The sequence below is a fragment of the Brachycentrus maculatus genome, unplaced genomic scaffold (genome assembly GCF_059751285.1).
Source record: "Brachycentrus maculatus isolate JH-2025_06_01 unplaced genomic scaffold, ASM5975128v1 h1tg000537l, whole genome shotgun sequence".
Lineage (NCBI taxonomy): Eukaryota > Metazoa > Arthropoda > Insecta > Trichoptera > Brachycentridae > Brachycentrus > Brachycentrus maculatus.
The window spans coordinates 373,110-394,538 of NW_028281283.1; the positions used below are offsets into that span (position 1 = coordinate 373,110).

General features: G+C 30.0%; 2 protein-coding genes across 3 annotated transcripts; both read right to left on the reverse strand.

Moving 5' to 3' along the window:
* Positions 1–285: 285 nt before the first annotated feature.
* Positions 286–6,011, reverse strand: LOC148301595 (facilitated trehalose transporter Tret1-like). Its single transcript, XM_088273053.1, has 3 exons — positions 5,960–6,011; positions 2,497–2,894; positions 286–1,364 (listed from the first exon to the last, which is right to left on the reverse strand). Exons 1-3 carry the CDS (start codon positions 6,009–6,011, stop codon positions 393–395), a joined length of 1,422 nt encoding a protein of 473 aa, XP_088129179.1. The 3' UTR covers positions 286–392.
* Positions 2,765–20,813, reverse strand: LOC148301596 (uncharacterized). 2 transcript variants are annotated; one of them, XM_088273058.1, is made up of 7 exons: positions 20,495–20,813; positions 20,264–20,384; positions 18,882–18,981; positions 17,794–17,964; positions 16,436–16,610; positions 15,382–15,509; positions 2,765–2,894 (listed from the first exon to the last, which is right to left on the reverse strand). In XM_088273058.1, the coding sequence occupies exons 2-6, from the start codon at positions 20,291–20,293 to the stop codon at positions 15,383–15,385; spliced, it is 603 nt and encodes a 200-aa protein (XP_088129184.1). In that variant the 5' UTR covers positions 20,294–20,384; positions 20,495–20,813; the 3' UTR covers positions 2,765–2,894; position 15,382. The 2 variants fall into 2 exon arrangements, 1 of the variants encoding a protein (XP_088129184.1); XR_015838778.1 differs by lacking the exon at positions 2,765–2,894 and adding an exon at positions 14,506–14,909 and having other exon boundaries at positions 15,302–15,509.
* Positions 20,814–21,429: the final 616 nt, after the last annotated feature.

Consider the following 21,429-nt stretch of genomic DNA (forward strand, 5'->3'; position numbering starts at 1 on the left):
ATACACAGAATTAACAAAATAATGTATATTAATTATCAATAAATACTAAATATTTAAAATTATTATCACATTTAATCAAATAAATTATTTTAAAGCAATTTGATACCACGTTTGGAACGTGTGGATGTACCCACAGGCTGTGGAGTAAAAAATAAGGAACGTGGCACATAGAAAGTTAAGAGCATTATAAAAACGTCCATTAAACATGAAAAGTACAGATTATATGAAAATCTTTACTTCTTGTCAAATACATACATGAAAAAAATAGGTTTTAATAGTAAAAAAGGGTTTAAAAGTAAAAAAAAATGCATGTTTGAATTGCTTACCTTAAAACTATGACTAGTCCTATCAAATGATTACTCAGTATTCCTCCTGCAGAGTTTAGTTTCTACTTACTCTTTGATGGTATACGGCTTTACACGATTCAACTTATCTTGGATGACCTCGAAAGATTTCCCTTTAGTTTCAGGAATCTGCCACAAAATGTACGCGAAGCCAACAACGGAGAATAAGGCAAATATCCAGAAGGAAACGTAGGTCCCGTAGGAGTCCTTGATCACCTGGAAGAGCTTAGTGACAGCGAAGGTAAGGAGGGCGCACGATATCTGTATGGTGCTACAGGCTTGGAGCTTGATGTTGGCGGGAAACATCTCCGACACCATGGCGAACGGTATTGCGGCTAATCCCGTGTTATAACTGACGACGAAAATTATAATGGTCGCAATCGGCAACCAACTGATGTCCTCGGTGCTTGCTGGATCTATCGACTTGACGTAGAAATAGGTCCCCATTATAACGTTAGTCACAGTGACGCCAATAGATGATATCAACAAGAGTGGCTTCCTTCCAGCTCGGTCCACCAGGATTACAGACATGAAACAGACGACGAGTTGAACGGACCCGATTATTATGGAGGATACGCTAGAGCTGATGTTGCCTCCGGCCTCCGCGAATATTTCCTGGGCATACGCCGTGATGGCCGAGCTGCCGCAGAACTGTTGCGTCATAATAACTACCAATATGGCGAAGAGAGCTCTTCTATTCCCGGAGATCATGATCAAATCTGACCATTTGCCTTTGTTCTTGGTTTGTTCAGCTATTAATCCATCAATTTTGTTGAATTCCATTTTGACGTCACTTTTTTTAAGTAGGATCTTGAGGAGTTTCTGCGCTTCGTCCGAATTACCCTTTTTGATGGCGTAATATGGGGATTCGGGTTGAAAAAAGAAGGTTGCAGCGAACAGTAATGGGAGGACCAAGTTGATTCCAGCTAGAACCTTTATCGATACATACGGTCCAATAGAATACTGGGTTAGAATTCCCGCCTGAAAAAAACAAACAAATTTTATTAAAATTTCTTGTACCTATTTAGTCTTTAGTGCAACAAAATATGGTTACATCCGTACATGTGAACGAACCCAAAATTTTGCTTTCATAATATTTTTTATTTGCAATGCTTAGCAATCGGTTTTTAATTTAGAATAGGTATATATCATGAAATACGAAGAGAAAATGAATAATTCATCATGCAATTAACATTCCGAAATGTAAGATGAACAAAAAAGGAAATTACTGAACCGATTTGATTAAAAATGCAGTGTTTCATACAACATTATGATTATTACTATGGGTATTTGTGACTCTTCTACGATTGTAGGTACTAAAATATCTCCACTAAAATAAATAATATGAACTGATGATAATTCATTGTTAATAAAAATAATGCATATCGCTCACTCCTTTCAAGAACGTCATAAATCAAAAATGGTCAGTTTTCAGTTGTGCGTGTTTTCGGAATGCCCAGAAAATGTACTATATCCCAGCAAAAGTGGCATATTTTTATCTTAATATTTACCCGCTACAGGGCAGAAAGTGTTGTTTTTGCATTTTGAAGGAAAGGTATTGTTTAATTATTTTTTCAAATATACTTAATATTTTTCAAATGGGAAAAAACCTTTACCTAAAAGGATCTGTTGCACAATAAAAAGTTCAATAAGTGGCTTGATATTTATTTTTAATACATTGTATTATATTTTTAAACTTTAAAACAGTTCTCCTGAAAAATCAAGTTTTTTGATTTATGACGTTCTTGAAAGGAGTGAGCGATATATGTACATAGTTCATTGCACGAGTATTATTATATTCATTGCTTAGGTTGGCTAAAAACTATAGAAAGTATACTAAAACGTATTTTGAAATATATGCAAGATCCTTACATAATTATTTGTTATGATGTTTTAAATAAGATCATACATTATTTGTATCAAATGGAATAGTAACGATTCTATAACCCTTTACTCAGTAACTAAATTGGCAGTTCATATGTATGCAGGAATACGAGTATTAGATTTTAATATGAGATTGATCGATAAATCTTAATAATAAACAATAGCTAGGAAGTATGCATATAAATATCATTTAAGGATATTAGATTAGTCGTTTTAGATTTAAATTTGCATAGTCACTTTAAGATATAGAATTGATGGAGTTATTTACTTTGTTCATGAACGTTATTAGGCAGGCAAGGGCGCCTCTAACACTGTCAGACGCAATTTCTCCAATGTACATCGGTGCCACCGTGTAGACTATGCCATGTCCTAAGCCAGAGAAAGCTCGCGACAGGTAGAGATCCATGGGTCGGGTGGCGAATATAATCAGGATCCATCCAATGGAGTAAGGTATGCAGGCAGATAGCAGGGTCTTCTTCCTTCCGTATTTGTCGGCAAAGAAGGCTCCTGGTAATACGCTGATGGTGGATACCAGAATCATCATGGAAGCGATCCAGGATCCCTGGTCTGGAGTGATGGGGATAAGGGAGTCGTCTCCTTCCAGTTTCGGGAGACTCGGAGACGTCCAACCCAAAACTGTTCCGGCGGTGGCCGTTATCAAGGTGCCTAAAAACAAAAGAATGAAATAATATATGCATTACATTTTTATAGACATCTGAATATAGATGAAGAAGAATATGGAAGTCTTAGTATTTACGGGGCTTATTATCTGTTATAGGAGTAGAATGGTAAATGTTACACGCGTGTAAAGTGACATGCGGCCTATGACAGGTCATAAGCCATGTAATTAATCAGACTTATATATTCTTATTCAGACTCAGACCACATTTTTCTTTACCCATGTTAAGATGTCAAAAATGTAAAATATTTATCCAATTGAAGAGATTTTAACATCTTTATAAAATAAAACAAACTTTGTTTTAACCACTTTTTATTGGTACAATTTATTCAACTGGTTTCGACGTGAACCTTGTCATCATCAGGGTTTACGTACTGAATTCTAAAACATTTAAATACTCATAGTTAATAACCTTCCCTTATCAAAAACTTCCACGCACTCCGTACACCATACGAAAATACGATATAAAAAATATGATTTAAAAATATGATTTTACAAACTCCTAAATGTTGATAAAGTGATTGGATTAAGTGTACCAATAAAAAGTGGTTAAAACAAAGTTGTTTTTATTTTACAAAGTTTATTTTATAAAACGTGCCACATAGTATCTGCGAAAAACATTCAAGAAAAGATTTTATCATTTTTTTAAATATTTTCTTATCATAAACATCATACATGATTTTGTGAGTGATTATACAACTTATGAAGTTACTCTAATTTCAATGAAAAAGTAAGAGTATTATCGTGTATACAAGTATGTATATGTTATGTCCGTATTTAAAAACAAGTTACACGTGAAAAAGCTAAAGCCAAATTAATATAAGGTGAAGAGGGTGGTTCATTAATTAAGTACTAATTGTTAATTAATAACGTGTTTTTTTCACTAATGCAATGTCCGATAAAATACTATTGATAAATGTTGATTGTAATCTGATCGCGACTATCACGAATACTGCGCATGTTTGCATTTTCATAAATTTGATTAATTTAAAAACAAATTTAAATGTCATATTATTTTTTGACATTCCGACAAAGATGAAGAAGAATTTTGATTTCTGAAGTCATAGGCTGGTTTAAGTGGTTACTTTACATACGCGTAACATTCACTAATTCTCCCCATGATTGACAACCACACTACTCAAATTCTTGGAAGTCCTATATATATGATACATTTTTGAAACATTGTACAAGAATCACGATCATTTTCACTAGAAACATCTATTGGCGTCACGACGAAGCCTTTTGTACAATGTTTTAAAATTAAATAATAAATATAGAACTTCCAAGAATTTGAGTAAAGTGGTTGCCAATCATGGGTAGAATTGGTGAATGTAACACGTGTGTAAAGTGTTCACTTAAACCAGCCTATGACGGAGTTACGTAAATGCCCAGACATTCATATTCTTCTTCATCTGTGTTGAGATGTCAAATGATAATATGAAAAATAACTCCTACAACGGGAGATAATCCAGATTTGTGGACAAGTATTTAGACACACTCAAAATGATGTTAAATTTAAATTTAAAATAAAGAGATGTTGATTTTATAATTTTGCCGTTCTCGCAAAATTTCTTGCGATCTTGTTTAAGACGCATTCGGACGACTTTCAGTTCCAGCGCTGGAGGCTGTAGGACACCTTTTATTAAGAAATTGAGTACACAAGTAATATTGTATTATAGATACATACATACATATTAAAGTATGCCTTATGTGACTGCACGATTTATTTAGACAAAATACAAACGTGAATTTCGCTTACTAATAAAAACATATTTTTTAAATGTAAAACTATGAGGAAACCAATATTAAAATCTAGTGATGCACAGTTGTGATATGCCAGGTTGTTAAATGGTCGCAGTGATAGATTATATTTGATTATTGTAATTGAGAAAACAAATTGTTGCCATGGTTTTTTTTGTGTAATCCTACGTAGTATTATGTTTTCCCGGGTTTCGACGAACTTTATATGGGTCAAAATGTCGGGATATATGAATTGAAGCGGTATTACCGAAAATATTTGTTCTACAATTGTTAACAATGACAGTAAAAATGTGAATTCATGTTCGCTACTAGATTGTATTATGACGTAGTGAAAATAGTCAAATTGAAATAAAAATTTGTATTAATTGTTGTAATTTGTTTCTGTTAACTTTCAAGTAACAAACAACATATTATTTTATTCTCAATATTATTAATATTTAAAGCATTTACTTTGTGGTTAGTCATTTTTACTTATTTATTTTTTTACAAAAATGTTAATAAAATTAGTATATAACCACTCACCGAGATTTTTACGTCTACCGGTTTCGAGACGTACCCGTCTCTTCGTCAGGACAATCACTAACACAGCATGCAAACAATACTACCCTTCACCACCATAGCACCATTTACACACTCAAAACTACACAAAATGTCTAACACATGCGATTTTTGGTCGACCCGAAGACCAACATGCACTATGACCAACATGCACATATTATTTACTTTTCTTTAGTATCAAAGGACAATATAATTTTTGTTTTGTTTTAATAGTAAAATAAAAATTAATTATTACTCAAATAATATTGATTTTTGAAACAATGTTTATTTAATATCCAAACGCCCAGATGAACAATCTCAGAAGACTTTTTTAAACTTTATCTTTTAAAGGTGTCGTTTCTTTCAAATCCTTGGATATTACACCATGTTTCAGGGAGCAATTGCTAACATTCACAACTATAGTTTTCGTAGTAAATAAACTTTGAAAAAATGTCGGTGAATTTTTTACCATAAATATTAAAAAGAAAAAGTAAACCACTAGCAGATGTTACTACACACCTGCATACAAACATATATATATATATATATATATATATATATATATATATATATATATATATATATATATATATATATATATATATATATATATATATTATATATATATATATATATATATATATATATATATATATATATATATGAAACATAAAAATGCTTTTATGTATGTTGAATATACCAATTGTTTATAAAATAAATATATTAAAACCCACACAAATGACAATAAACTCACATGATAGAGTGGCTATCACTTGTCTCCTGTAAGAAACCTTCTCGACATCCATCGTTGAAAATTGAGGGAAATATGATGGTCTGTTTATCCCACGAATATCACTGAGATACTAACATCTGCCAGTACGAAAAAATCAATAAAAAATCTTTTCCAATCTTGATTAGTCGGTTCGTATTATTTACTTATCTTAAAATTCTATTTCATTATTCATAAATCATTCACGCGTGTCAGTAACGCGCAACAGAGATAGATGATTCGTATCAGGCATAAAATCAGACAAATTAATAAGAATTGCCTATATTAAATTGACAATGACAATTACGTTTACAAAATACTTGATTGATTTAAATATGGAGATAAAACGATTGCCTAAGACCACCTTTTGAGTTTATTAATGTGAACGCGACTAGTTTGGAGAACTACAGATATTCTCGAATAGTCCAATAATAAATTTAAAAAAAATTGTATTAATCAAGTGTTATATTTTTATGTTTAAATCATGTAATTTCACAAAGGAATGAAAAATCAGTAAATAATAAAATACTTTTACTTCTCCGGTACACGATTGCCATCTTTAGCAAGGTGTAAAACAATATACTAGCTGTCGAATGGTGTATATATCTCTAAATATTTTTTTCTGTTAACTGTCAGAATGTTTAGCCATTTTTTATGAGTTTATCTGGGCATTTTCATGGTTTACTACTTGTCATCGGCTGGTTGAAGTACCTAATGATTTTTGGTTCATTTCACTAATTGATTTGGTAAATTATCAGTTTCAGCAATGAAAGAAGATTTCTTGTACATTTTTTTTAAATTAATAATGAAAAGTCTCTTGTTGGAATTTTGATAAAACTCTAGTCAATATTAAGTATCCGCCGTTAGTTGTTTTCACCCAGTGATTTAAAAAAACCCATGAATATTTGTACTAATCGCTTTTTTACAAAAATATTGTCACAACTTTATACATACGATTTTTATTACAGGAATTTTATAATACGAAGGTAATTATATTATTATTTAGTAGTTATATTCCTATACTCTTTTAGGATAATTTGATTCAATAACAGTTCAATAAAAATTAATGGTGTGAAATATTATGGCTATGGGTTCTTCGGGAGTACATATAGAAAACTATACTTAAAGCATATTAATTCCATATGTGAATTGTGAAGTTTCTCTTTCAAATTTACGAATAATTATAGAATACAAAAAGTGCAACATCTGGAATAAGTGGGAACATTCAGGACTGGATCTAGCATTCCGTCACTCACTGAAAAGGGTCGGGAATAAAAAAGTTTGTAAATTGATACTAATACGAGTATACAATTCTTCCTTAACTTTTCACCAAGTGCCTGGGCGCCTGTGTCAAGTGAACAAATATGTTTAGGTCCGACACTGGCGACATACATATGTTTAAAATAAAACCATAATCATTTTATGTATCTTTTAAAAACATGCAATTTTATCATTTCAATGTATTATTTATCTTTAAGATCTGTACACATACGTACATTTGTTATTTATCTATATTAAATTATTGAAATCTGCACGATTTACGTTGTCGTTCAACTAAAATCTACATGGTGGTATTAGTATGAAAAATTGTTTTTATATAATATATTTTTATATTATTTCTTGACATCTCAACATAAATGAAGAAAAATACGGAAGTCTGGGCATTTACGGGGCTTACGACCGTCATAGGCTGGTTTGTGATCACTTAACATACGTGTAACACTCACCAATTCTACCCATGGTAAACAACCACACTACTCAAATTCTAAGAAGTTCTACATATATATATATATATATATATATATATATATATATATATATATATATATATATATATATATATATATATATATATATATATATATATATATATATATATATATATATATATATATATATATATATATATATATAAATATATAATATTCAATTTCGAAACATTGCTAGTGATTCTAGATCTAGTTTCTAAATCTATTGTGAGATGAAAGAAGCAGATTTATTAAGAAGAAACTCTTTCAATTGTATGTGAAGTCCGAATCCTGGATTATAATCACATACATGAGAAAAGTAAATATCATTTTCGTTTTATTAATTTTAGTTTATAATATGAAAAATAATTCCTATAATTGGAGATTATCCAAATTTGTAACAAGTATTTGGACACACTCAAAATGTTGTAAATATATTTTTATGTTACATACAGTCTAAAATAAATCGGGGAGTTGTGTTCAAGATTAAATACTACATAATTGAATAAAGGGAAATATGTTTTGTCTCAGATTTACGACTTAAACGCGTCCTGCATGGTAGGAAAGTCCCTTTGATGTATCCGATTATAATTAACTTGTGATGAAGATTCAGATAAAATGTGATCTTTAACGTATTGTGTGATTTAATTAGATAATTGCCTTCCTGTGACAAATCAATTTAAAAATGTTTTCTTGTTTCTACAAAAATGAAAACGGAAACATGAAATATACTTTACTTTTTTTTCTTTTTTTTGTATACATTTATTTAATCACAATTTATTCATATTTACAACTTTTTTTATTTATTTTTTTGCAGAGACCCACCAAGCCACTTTGTGTGTCTTGTCGGTGGAGTTCTTTTTTAATACATTTTATTGTTTTTAACTATTTTAACCCAACGTAGACACAAAAAAGAGAAAAAAATTAAGAATATAAACATTTAAAAATATTCATAAAATTAACTCTTGATCATTTACCCATTCCTTCATTTCGCCTTTGTTCCATATTTTATTTTGACCTCTAACATCCGTCGGCAACAAATTAAAAATGTTCGGAACGATATATTGCAGTGTTCGACTCCCATATTTATTGTTAATTCTTGGGACTATCAAACCTTCGTTGTGTGTAAATCGTGTATCATGGTTGTGTACTAAAGGATTTCGATATTTTTGTCTAGTCTGTTGTTCAACGATGATACTCATCCACAATATTCCACGTACCGGCAGTAATTTTAAATGTTTATATATTAAGATTGGATTGTCCCTTTATACTGTTTCATTAATTATGATGCACATTTCGTTGCACAAAATTAGTCGCACATGTAATCATTATTACTTGACATGTATTTTTATAAAATACCATGAACCAGGAATCACAAACTTTGATGCGTATTATAACTTTAATATTATGGCCATATTATATTGCAATACTGCTCTCATACATGTATTTTTTAGTTAATTAAAAAAAATATTGGGTATATGTTGTCTTATTGAGCACAACTTCTCTGGTACGATATCAGTTTATATTCGTAAATTTATAAATGTAGAGGCCCTCACCAAAACGTTACTTTTCAATAATAAAGGATTTTAAGTAATAAGGAATTCTAGCTTGTAAAATTGTTACGTTTTGGTACGATTAAATGATTTCATATTGGCTCGACTCAGGATTGGTCACGTTTTGTCGCAACTTTAATTAAGATTTCGATAGAATACAGTAAACAGAACAGATTTGCATTTAATTTGGATCTAGTTGTGCAATATTGGAAATGTAACTTTTTGGTAAGGACCTCCGCATTTTTTTACTTCCAATTCAGTTAATGGCTAAAAAACAACATATGTGTATCTTATTTTCAAAAAATCGTACACAAAAAAGTAGTTACACATAATTCTAGTAAGAACATATATATTTAAATATATATTTATATATATATATATAACGTGGTAATATTTTCCTTTTGAAAATTAAGTGTAAATAATATGTAAAGTGGGTGTATAATAATAAAATAAACAATGTGTTGCTTTGTAATTAAAGAAACGACAATAAAAGTTTATTCTTAATTAATCTTTATAATAATTTTTATATCTATCTATCTATCTATCTGATTCTGACAGTTAATAATATTATCGGAAGTCTTTTGTTTTATTCTGAGCGACGCATGCGGCATCTGGTGGTAGAACTGTTTTATGTAGGTACTTTTTGTAAGTACTTAATAAAATGTATAGGTATTTTATTACATCTCCCCCCTTGGGGATGAAAATTCATAGTAAAATTTTCACTCGTCCTCCGTAACATCTTCTTGTAGTGAAGGGACTGGTATAAGCTTAGTGATATGATAAGTTTTTTTTTTTTTTCTTTCTTTCTTTTTTCCTTCTTTTTTTTTTTCTTTTTTTTTCTTTCTTGTTTTTTAAAAAAAAAAAAGAAAGGAAACTTTCTTTTTTTTTTTTTTCGTTCTTTTTTTTCCTTTCTTTTTTTTTGTATTTTTTTTTTCTTCTTGACCCTTTTAAAGTAGACACAGTTTTTTTTCAATCCATTTGTTTTTATCTTTTGAATTCTTTCATTTTTATTCTGACCTCTTAAAGTATCTTCTAATCTAACCAAATTTACAACTTTTAATTGTTCATCTGCATTTTCATTCGAGTTTAATACTGGATTCCTACTTAGACAATCTACTTCTAAATTCTTCTTTCCTGGAGTATATTTTATTTTATCTTTCGTAGAAGTTTTTTCTACTTTATTTTTATTTTTCAAGCACTGTTTCTGTGTTATTTGTATGTCTTCATTTTTATTCTGATCTTTTAAAATATCTTCTAATTTAACCAAATTTACAACTTTTAATTGTTCATTTGCATTTTCCTTCGATTCTAATACTGGATTCCTGCTCACACAATCTGCTTCGAAATTCTTCTTTTCTGGATTATATTTTATTTTATATTTTGTAGAAATTTTTTTCACATGATTTTTATTTTTAATTTTATCACTAGTTCTTAAATTTCCACGTTTTCTTTGATTATCTTCTAATCGTTTTCTTTGATCATCTTCTAATTTTTCTCTCTCACTCCGAACATATTGTAGTAATTGTTTTAATACATCTAATGTTTCATAATCCATTTCCAATTAACAAAATTGTCGTTTTATAACGTGGTAATATTTTCCTTTTGAAAATTAAGTGTAAATAATATGTAAAGTGGGTGTATAATAATAAAATAAACAATGTGTTGCTTTGTAATTAAAGAAACGACACTAAAAGTTTATTCTTAATTAATCTTTATAATAATTTTTATATCTATCTATCTATCTATCTGATTCTGACAGTTAATAATATTATCGGAAGTCTTTTGTTTTATTCTGAGCGACGCATGCGGCATCTGGTGGTAGAACTGTTTTATGTAGGTACTTTTTGTAAGTACTTAATAAAATGTATAGGTAGGTACCTAGGTATTTTATTACATATATATATATATATATATATATATATATATATATATATATATATATATATATATATATATATATATATATATGTATATATATATATATATATATATAGATATATATATATATATATATATATATATATATATATATATATATATATATATATATATATATATATATATATATATATATATATATATATATATATATATATATATATATATATATATATATATATATATATATATATATATATATATATATATATATATATATATATATATATATATATATATATAAGGATCATTCTCGTTAGTTGGAATATGTATATCGGGAGGAATATATTTAAATAATAATCAAAATAAGCAGTGACATTAAGTTCTGATGAGAAGCATCATTGCTTTTCTGCATATATGTAATAACGATGTACATGTTTCATGATAATCATCATTCTTCAGTAATTCCTCTATCCAAGCGGCCAGACTATGGAATGAATTACCTCTTCTTGTAAAAAATGCACCTTCTCTAATAACATATAAGACACGTCTGAGATATAACTTTTTATCATTAGAATCCTTAGTGTCCCTCAAATCTCCTCCCTTAGTTTTTTTCCTCTACCTTCTCTAAACTCTCTTTTTCCTTTGCCCTCCTTATTGTTTTCTTTTGTAATTTATGTTTTTTAAATGTTCAAGTACTATCTACCCTCTGATTGCAAACCGCTGTATCAAACGTTTTGATCAATATCACTAGTCTGTTTTTGGTTGGTTGGAAGATATTGCTTTTTAGCAATAACCCGCCAGTGTAATTATTTCTTTTCTGCATATGAAATTTTAATAAATAAATAATCTCCACTTATTTTTTATAGTCTTGAATTCATGATTTATTTCTCAATGCTTTTGATTATTTATTTTCGTCGCAACGGAAAATTCTAATATATTCTTATTTTCCTAATTGCTCCAATCCAATTGAGGAGTATACTGTTCCAAACAAGCGATGTAAATTACTATTATGTACTTGCTTGTACATTCTGTTTCTTGAGATTTGGCTCAATTAAGCGGCTGCCTCAATTAACCGGCGGCGGTGGCCCAATTATGCTGAATCAACTGTACCTAGCATACGTAAACATGTTTTTTTCTAACTAACTAACCATCACGCCGCTTAGCCTCAGGGGTAGGCACAGAGAATAGAACCCCACACCACTCTGTCTTTGCAAACACTCCTCGCTTCTTCCACGTTCATGCATCTCCTCAAACATACCTGCCGATTTTTACGACTTCTAACCTGACTGATTTCAAGTATTTGACACACCTGATTGTACCAAGTTTTTCTCGGTCTTGCTCTGCTCCTTTTTCCAACTATATTTGCCTCATAAATTTATTTTACCGTTCTTCCTCACTCATTCATTCAACATGTCCAAACCGTCAACGCACCTTTCTTATTTTATTGATAATGTCCATCTCAGCATTGCATTCCTTCCTTACTTCTCCATTCAAACAGATGGCAAAACGATGTATGATAGATATTTATTTATTTATTGATTTGGCGTTTAATTTGTAGAACTCCATTTTAATTTATGTATTAATTTTAAATCAAACACAGATTTTTTGAGTCTACTAAGTTGTATTTTATTAACAAAAACACATAAAAAATTATACTGTGACAATTGTTTCGCCTTGTTAGGGCATTATCAAACGAATGTGAAGATCAAATTATTGCTGCACGTGTTAAAACTGTCACTTAGAATTGTATAGCTGCATAAGGACCGTAGTCAATTTGATCTTCACATTCGTTTGATAATGCCCGAACAAGGCGAAACGAATTGTCACAATATAATTTTTTATGTGTTTTTGTTAATAAAATACAACTTAGTAGACTCAAAAAATCTGTGCTTGATTTAAAATTAATACATAAATATGATAGATATCATACATCGTTTTGCCACACATTTGTCTGGGAGATCGCATTTCGACTGCATTCATGTTTTTTTTTTGTTGTTTTTGTAAATTAACTGTTACATCAATTCTAATTTCTACTAGTGATATTTCAGTTTCATTAAAACACCGTGTATAGTCTTTGTTCAAAGCAGCGATCTTAAAAAGGTGGAAAAAATGATTACAATAATTACTTTTAATTTGTTATGATATGGATGTAAGTAGGTTTGGGAATACGATCGACGATAGCAACAAAAACCGATTAGTATTGGTAAATTTGAATTATTATTGTAATTGGTTCATTTTGCAGACGTCAGCGCCATTATCTATTTTTTTTACACCTAAATGTCAGTTCACTTTGGGGAATATTAACGCTAATTAGTTTTAAATATACCTTGGAATAACCCAGGATGATTTAGCACGTTTCATCAAGCGGAAGCCTTTGAAATAGATTATTATCATAGTTCCTTGATACTGATCTAAATATAAAAAAAAAATCATATCTACCTATGTAAATGCATTTGATAACCTCGTGTTTTGACTCTATATGAACGCAGGTAGGTTCATATCTATATTTCTAGAAATTTATCGCTAAGTACGCATGTAACCAAGTAATAGACACACACACACACACACACATATACATATATAATATATATATATATATATATATATATATATATATATATATATATATATATATATATATATATATATATATATATATATATATATATATATATATATATATATATATATATATATATATATATATTTATATATATATATATATATATATATATATATATATATTTATATATATATATATATATATATATATATATATATATATATATATATATATATATATATATATATATATATTTATATATATGTATATATATATATTTATATATATGTATATATATATATATATATATATATATATATATATATATATATATATATATATATATATATATATATATATATATATATATATATATATAAATATATATATATATATATATATTTATATAAACATACGCATAAGGCGGTATTTATAGAACAGAAAATACAGCTAAAAATGAATAGAATTTAAAAAAATTACAATTACGAAACCATTCAAAATTCTGTATTAGGTCCTAGATTTTCCATAATCTTAACTACCTAAGACTATTTAGATATTTACTATCCGTGTTTAGTAGTTATTCAATAATGAAAATACGAGAAAAATACCAGAGTGGTTTTTCTACAGCAAGAGACATCTGTATATTATTTTCATAACGTTAACTTGCAATACATAACCGAATGAAAGAAGGGTAGGTTATCATTTTTTTCTTGTGTTTAAATATACGATTATATAATATTTGAAAACAATAGTGATTTCAATTATATTCACGAAAAAAAAATACAATTGTTTTGTTTATACTTTTGTATTTATTTCATGTTTATAATTAGAATGAAATTAATATTAGAAATTTGTTGAAAATACCAAAAATTACACAAAAAGTTCGTATCAACCTTCCAACCTATTATTTGTCCATTGTGTGTGTTAATTGCCAAGTCAACCGAACAGGAAATATTTTTTTTATAAAACGTAGTCAAACACGTGAAAATGATAAATATTTTGGAGCATCCCAGGATTATTCCAGATGGAAGAAGATCAAATGCGAGACTTGACTTAAGCTAGGCATATGATGTATTACAAAACATGAGGGATATATCATATTTCCATATCGGAAAATTTTTGTGGTAAATTATCTCACGTAAATAGAGAAATAACCTGTGTTAAACCATAAATATACATATCGCTCACTCCTTTCAAGAACGTCATAAATAAAAAAACTTGATTTTTCAGTAGAACGTTTTTAAAGTTTAAAAATATAATACAATGTATTAAAAATAAATATCAAGCCACTTATTGAACTTTTTACTGTGCAACAGATCTTTTAAAGTAAAATCTAAAGGTTTTTTTCTCCATTTGAAGAATATTAAGTATATTTAAAAAAAATAATTAAACAATACCTTTTCCTCAAAATGCAAAAACAGCACATTCTGCCCTGTAGCGGGTAATTGTTAAGTTAAAAATATGCCGCTTTTGCTGGGATATAGTACATTTTCAGGGCATTCCGAAAACATGCACAACTGAAAATTGACGATTTTTGATTTAAGACGTTCTTGAAAGGAGTGAGCGATATGATTCTAAGAGCTTCAATTCATGAACGGGATAACTTTTGAGCAATTATTTTAGTTAAATCCAAGTCGATTTGTACGTTAATATTTCGAGTACTTTAGACATTGGGACAGACGTAGGAGGCTGTGCAGCGCTGAAGTGTTGGGTCGAAATTATATGTTCCAGTACAGTTGTAATTATATCTCATCAAAGTATTGTTGACTGCAGAACACATGTAGTAAGACCTGAAAATTTAAGATAATTCATTTAATTTATTTACTTCGATATGTCATCACATAATTACTCTTATAATATGGTATATGTGAAATGAACCAGTACGACTGAAGCCTATCGTATGGGATTCAAGTTTTTAATTTGTATTCATATGTGTGAATATTTAGTAACCAAGAAACGAGTATTAAACATTAAATTAGTAAATGTCAGTAATATATACTAATGAATACAATTTTATTATCATTTGATTTAAATTGAGACTCTTAAAGATAAAAAATATTTTCGTATCTGCACAATATTAAATAAGGTCTTCAAAATATGTTTAAATAAAAAACGATAAAATATATGGTTTTCTTGTACCTAGATTATACACGAGAGACATCTAGCGTCCATACAGTATTACCACTTGGGAACTTTGAAGAAATATTGATAAAACATACATGAAAGTGTACTCGTATCGGTCTGCTCGCATTTAGATCATATGCAAGAGACATCTAGTGTCCACACAATATTACTACTTGGGTACTTACGACGAATTTGGATTTAAACATCAAGATTCTTTTAAATTTACAAAGATTTGCTCATCAGAACAATCAAGATAATTCAGTTTCTATACGATGCAGTGCCCAATACACTATTGGATGCGGATAAGGGTGAGAAGATAAATTAATTAAAAATAAAACATGAAGTTCTGCTTTGCAAAAATATTATAAAATCCCATTTGCTCAATTCTGGAACCAGTCTCGAGATCTAGGGATTGAATTTCTTTCATTAATTGATTCGTCAGTCACTTTGTGGCAAAATTTGTCCACTTCTAATTTCAATTTTACTCAGTAAATACCACTATTTCTTTAAATCTATTGAGACACGTGTTTCGATGCATTCCGCAATTGAATTTTTTAAATCGGGATTGTATTTCCACGTCCGTGATCCTTACTTGCAACTCGTGTTAGGCAGTGGAAACCTTCCAGCTGTAGTACACTGTATTTCAACAACGCTGTCAGCAGGACATCCTGAAATACCATCTGCGACACAGAATGCTCTACCATCATTTAAGGAATTGCATTTCGTTCCTGTTGGGCAGGTTATTAATGGGGCAATCGGATCCGGACCTGGAAAAAATTATAAATTTAACACAGAAAATAAATTAGTTTTTATATGGATTTGCAATGTAGGCAGGAACGCAACTTCCTACCAAAGTATAGACGCGTGTTTCTGATCCTAATTATATTACATATTATAGCCATTATCTCTAAAATGTTGAGTCTGAATGCATCAAAATATGAGACACTCACCGAGATTTTAATGTATTGTTTGTATGTATCGTTCTCCCGTTTTTATTTTGACGAAGAGACGGTATGTCTCGAAACCGGTAGACAAAATTTTCTAGGTTTTACACTAACATTACTTAGATTTTGTAAAAATGACTGAACGAAGTCTTTCATATTATTTTTTGACATCTTAACATAAATGAAGAAGAATATGGATGTTTGGGTATTTACGGGGCTTATGACTGTCATAGGCTGATTTAAGTGATCGTAAGCCCCGTAACTGCCCAGACATCTTATTCTTCTTTATCTATGTTGAAATGTTAAAAAATAATATGAAAAATAACTCCTATAATTGGAGATAATCCAGATTTATGATCAAGTATTTGGACATACTCAAAATGTTGAAGTAAAGTCTTAAAGGTGAATTGAAAAGAAATAAAATAGAATATACACATTTCTAATATGTATAATTTCATAATGCATGTGAAGCGATAAAAATTCAAAAACGCAATCAAAAACGCAATCAAAAACGTTAAAAATTATGTATTAAAAAAAACACGTTTTTACCGATTACAACATAGGTAAGGTAGTGACAAAATTTCAAAGCTATCGGCGAATGAAGAAAAATTACATTTTTTTTGGAACTTTTACGTTATATCAAATTTACCCTTGATATCGATATTTAGAGTTGTTCTTGGGGTTAATAATTCGACATAATAAAAGATGAAAGATTAAATTTCTTGTGTGTACCTTGAGGAAATTTTCCGAATACTAAGACCATAATTAAAGAAGTCCATGATCAAAAAAAAAAACATTAAAATTTTCCGAAAGTCGTCATGAGAAAAAATTTCTATGTATCTTTAGTTAGTAGAATGTAAAATCTATAAATATTATATAATTCTATAGTTCTCAGTTGTTCTCAAATTCTATAAATGTAAAAAAATATAAGAAAGAATATAAGAACCAAGAAAGTGCCAAAAGTATCCAATAAATCTGAAAACGATACAAGATTTTTGGTTCTTACCAACGCAGACTTGGAACTGGGTATCACTCATACAGGCAATTTGTCCAGTGCAAGTTTTACACGTACACTCAGGAGTGTCGAAGCCAGCCACGCACGGGTTACCGGCAGCTTGTTCGGTGTTACAGACCACTCCAGGATTGCATGAGAAAATAGTATTGATAATTGGAATATCTGAAAGCATAGAGATATTCAGATAATTATTGTTTCCATTACTACACCCTCGATTTGAGAGGGTGAGAGTCAGAAAAAGAGTAACTATGACAAAAATAATGTAATGTAAAAAATAGTGTAATGGTCAGCACGCTCGGCTACCGTTCTGGAGGTCCCGGGTTCGATTTCCAAGGGGGGTAAAATAAATAAAATTAAAATTTTCACTGTAATATTTATTCAATATTACCATGGACTGGTACCTGAAGCGGAGGGCTGATCATCCTTCCTTCATGTGTAAACGATCAAGATAACACTGCGTTTATATGACACAGTGCCCTATGCACCATTGGGGGGCGGATAAGGGTTTTAAAAAAATGACAAAAATAAATACATGCGAAAAAAATAGCAGCCATTACAGGGACGCGCTTTATCGCGCGTTTTGAACTATTAACCATATGTCTTTTGCCATAACAGCGTTGTTTTTGTGATCCTGAACATCATATTATATTAAATCCAAAAATATTTAATTATGAACTATTACACGTCTAAGGCCCACTTTTTGAAATAGTGCATAAAGTATTATGGTTTGCGTGTTTAGCTACCGCGATGGAGGTCCCGGGTTTGATTTCCCGAGGGGGGTTGAGAGTAAATATTAGTGATTTCACACTCTAATATTAATTTAATATTTCTGGGCCCTGAAGCGCAGGAGTGATCACCTTGCCTTCATGTAAGTAACGATCAAGATAACTCTGAATCAATACCCTATGCACCATTGAGTGCGGATGAGGGTAAGAAGAATGATCGTGGTCATGAACTGTGCCTATCTCAAGTTTGTTTGTTTTCAAATAAAAACCGTTTTTGTGTCTCAAATTGAAATGTTTAAAATATTACTTTTACCCAAAAAAGGTATATTTGGCGATTGGATGATTTAAATTTACCTGATGGATATGAACAATATTGGTATTGACTTGGTGATATGCACTTTACGTTACTTGTTGAACATCTGTTACATACTGATAAAGCCTCGTTCACCAAGAACTGCAAAAAATAAAAAAAAGATAAAAACAAACCATATTTTTTGGTTATATATGTGGCAACACCTATGAATAAAGTAATAATTTATTTTGCACTACAGAAAACTGAGAATTTAAAATTATTATATCAATTACTATGGAATACATATTGGGAGCAGTCACACTGCGATCTCTCAGATGAAAATGCGGTTAAACGATGTATGATAGATGTTCGAATGGTAATAATATAAGGAAAGAACGCAAGGCTGAGATAAGCATTGTCAAATGAGATTCGACATTGGGCCAGTAAGGGTTAACAATATTTTCTACTGTAAATCAAATATTATATGAAAGGTATGTTTTAGAAATCTTCTAAAAGTAAAAATTTAGATATTCATCGTGCTTTTGCAAACGGAGTGAAATTAAGGTGTTAAATTAAGGACGTTGAGTACATTATTTTAGAGTTAAAAGTTTGCTTCCAGAAAATTTGAAATAGTTCTGTAGCCGATGTTAGAAACACAAAGGATAAATGGGCAATTTTCTTTAACAATACTCTTGTAATTCTTACGAACAGTTACCAAAGAAAAGTTGTATATATGAAGTTAAGGGAGTATCTTACATGAACAAAAATGGTATAAATGCCAATATAAAATATTAAGGGTGTCAAAAGTTGTAGGGGCAAAACATCTATCTTTAAAAAAATGGAAGTCTGAGCTTTCCAGGCTTTATGACCTGGCATTTTGGCTGGCTTAAGTGATCACTTTATACATGTGAAACGTTTACCATTCTGCCCATTTTTAAACACGAAAATTTTTGAGACTTGTATGTATGAAATAGTCTTGTATCTCTTTCACATCTATTTTTACTTCATACATTTTTTAAACTGATGGCACCACAATCAGCCATTCTTTCAAATTTATTGAATTACTACCCATATATGGGTACTAACAAGTGGGTAGTATTGTAGTATAGTAAATATTTGGAAGTATGGCTGATTATGGCAACAAAATTGTGTCAATCTAATTTCCTTGTTGACTATCGAGTTTGCTTTAAGAAATTGAGAGAATGAGATTTGAACTTGAGAGGAAGACCGATAAGAACTTGGTACGATCAGGTACAAATACTTGAAAGCGGTCAGGTTAGGAGTCGAAACAATCGGCGGGTATGTATGATTAAATGCATGAACGTGGAAGAGGCGAAAAGTGTTTGCAAAGACAGTGTAGTGTGGCGTTCTATTCTCTCTGCCTACCCCTGCGGGGAAGCGGTGTGATGGTTAGTTAGTTGGTTAGTTAGAGATTTGAACTTACCAGTAAAAATACTATTTTCACGAAAAACATGTTCAGTTTGCTGCACAGTTTTCAGACTGTATCTTAATGAGTAGAAACGGACGCAAACAGAATATTATCTCTGCGTTATTCAGGGTTTTTACTAGAAATCATTTAAATATGATTAAATATTTACTTATGGATTTAAACATATAATACCTAGGTATTATCGTTTTGAAAGAGCAATTAAAACTCATGTCATAATAAAATGACCTTGTTTTTTGTTTTAAAATTCGTATAAATTTCATTTATATTTCAGCACTTGTACATCTTCAGGTCGTACTGGAGGTCCCGGGTTCGGGGGGGGGGGGGTCAAGTGAATATAAGTGATTTTTTCACTCTTATATTTATTCAATATTACCCTAGACTAGTAACTGAAGCGGGAGGCTGATCACCTTTTCTTCATGTGTGTTCATGTTCACAAGATAAACGATAGATGTCGTCAAGATAAAACTGCGTTTATATGATGTGGTGCCCTATGCACCATCGAGTGTGGATGAGGGTTTGAAGAAGATCTTCAGATGGGATAACTTCTCGTAGTTTTTCCCCTTTTTTTATATACTATTTCAATCTCCAAATGAAAATTTATTAAACGTGGTATCTAATTGCTATCTTTATTTACATTAACTTAAATTTCTCTAATCAGTTGGTTTTTTTATGTGAAATTATGAACGCTTGAAAATCTGTAGATTCATTGAAATTTAAACTCCATGAATACATCTGTAAATGATAAAACATTCCTCTACACTTCTTCCATTCTTTCATTGTTCTAACTTAAACAACACATACACCACTTCCCTCCATTCCCTTCTCTAACTATACCCTCTACTGCCGTTCGTAAGAAACATGAATTTTGTATTTTTAATTAATTCTAAGAAAGACAAAGTAATACAGTGATATAGTTCTAGAAAAATCCAGTAAAATAGTAGTTTTTTTTTGTAACAAAACATTAAAAAAAAAATTATATTCATGAATCGAAAGTAATTTTTCTCTTCTCTACTGCCGTTCGTACTGCCGTTCGTTTTTCTCTACTGCCGTTCGTAAGAAACATGATTTTGTATTTTTAATTAGTTCTAAGAAAGACAAAGTAAAACAGTAAAATAGTTTTTAAAAAACCTTGTATAATGGAAGCTATTTTTTTGTAAAAA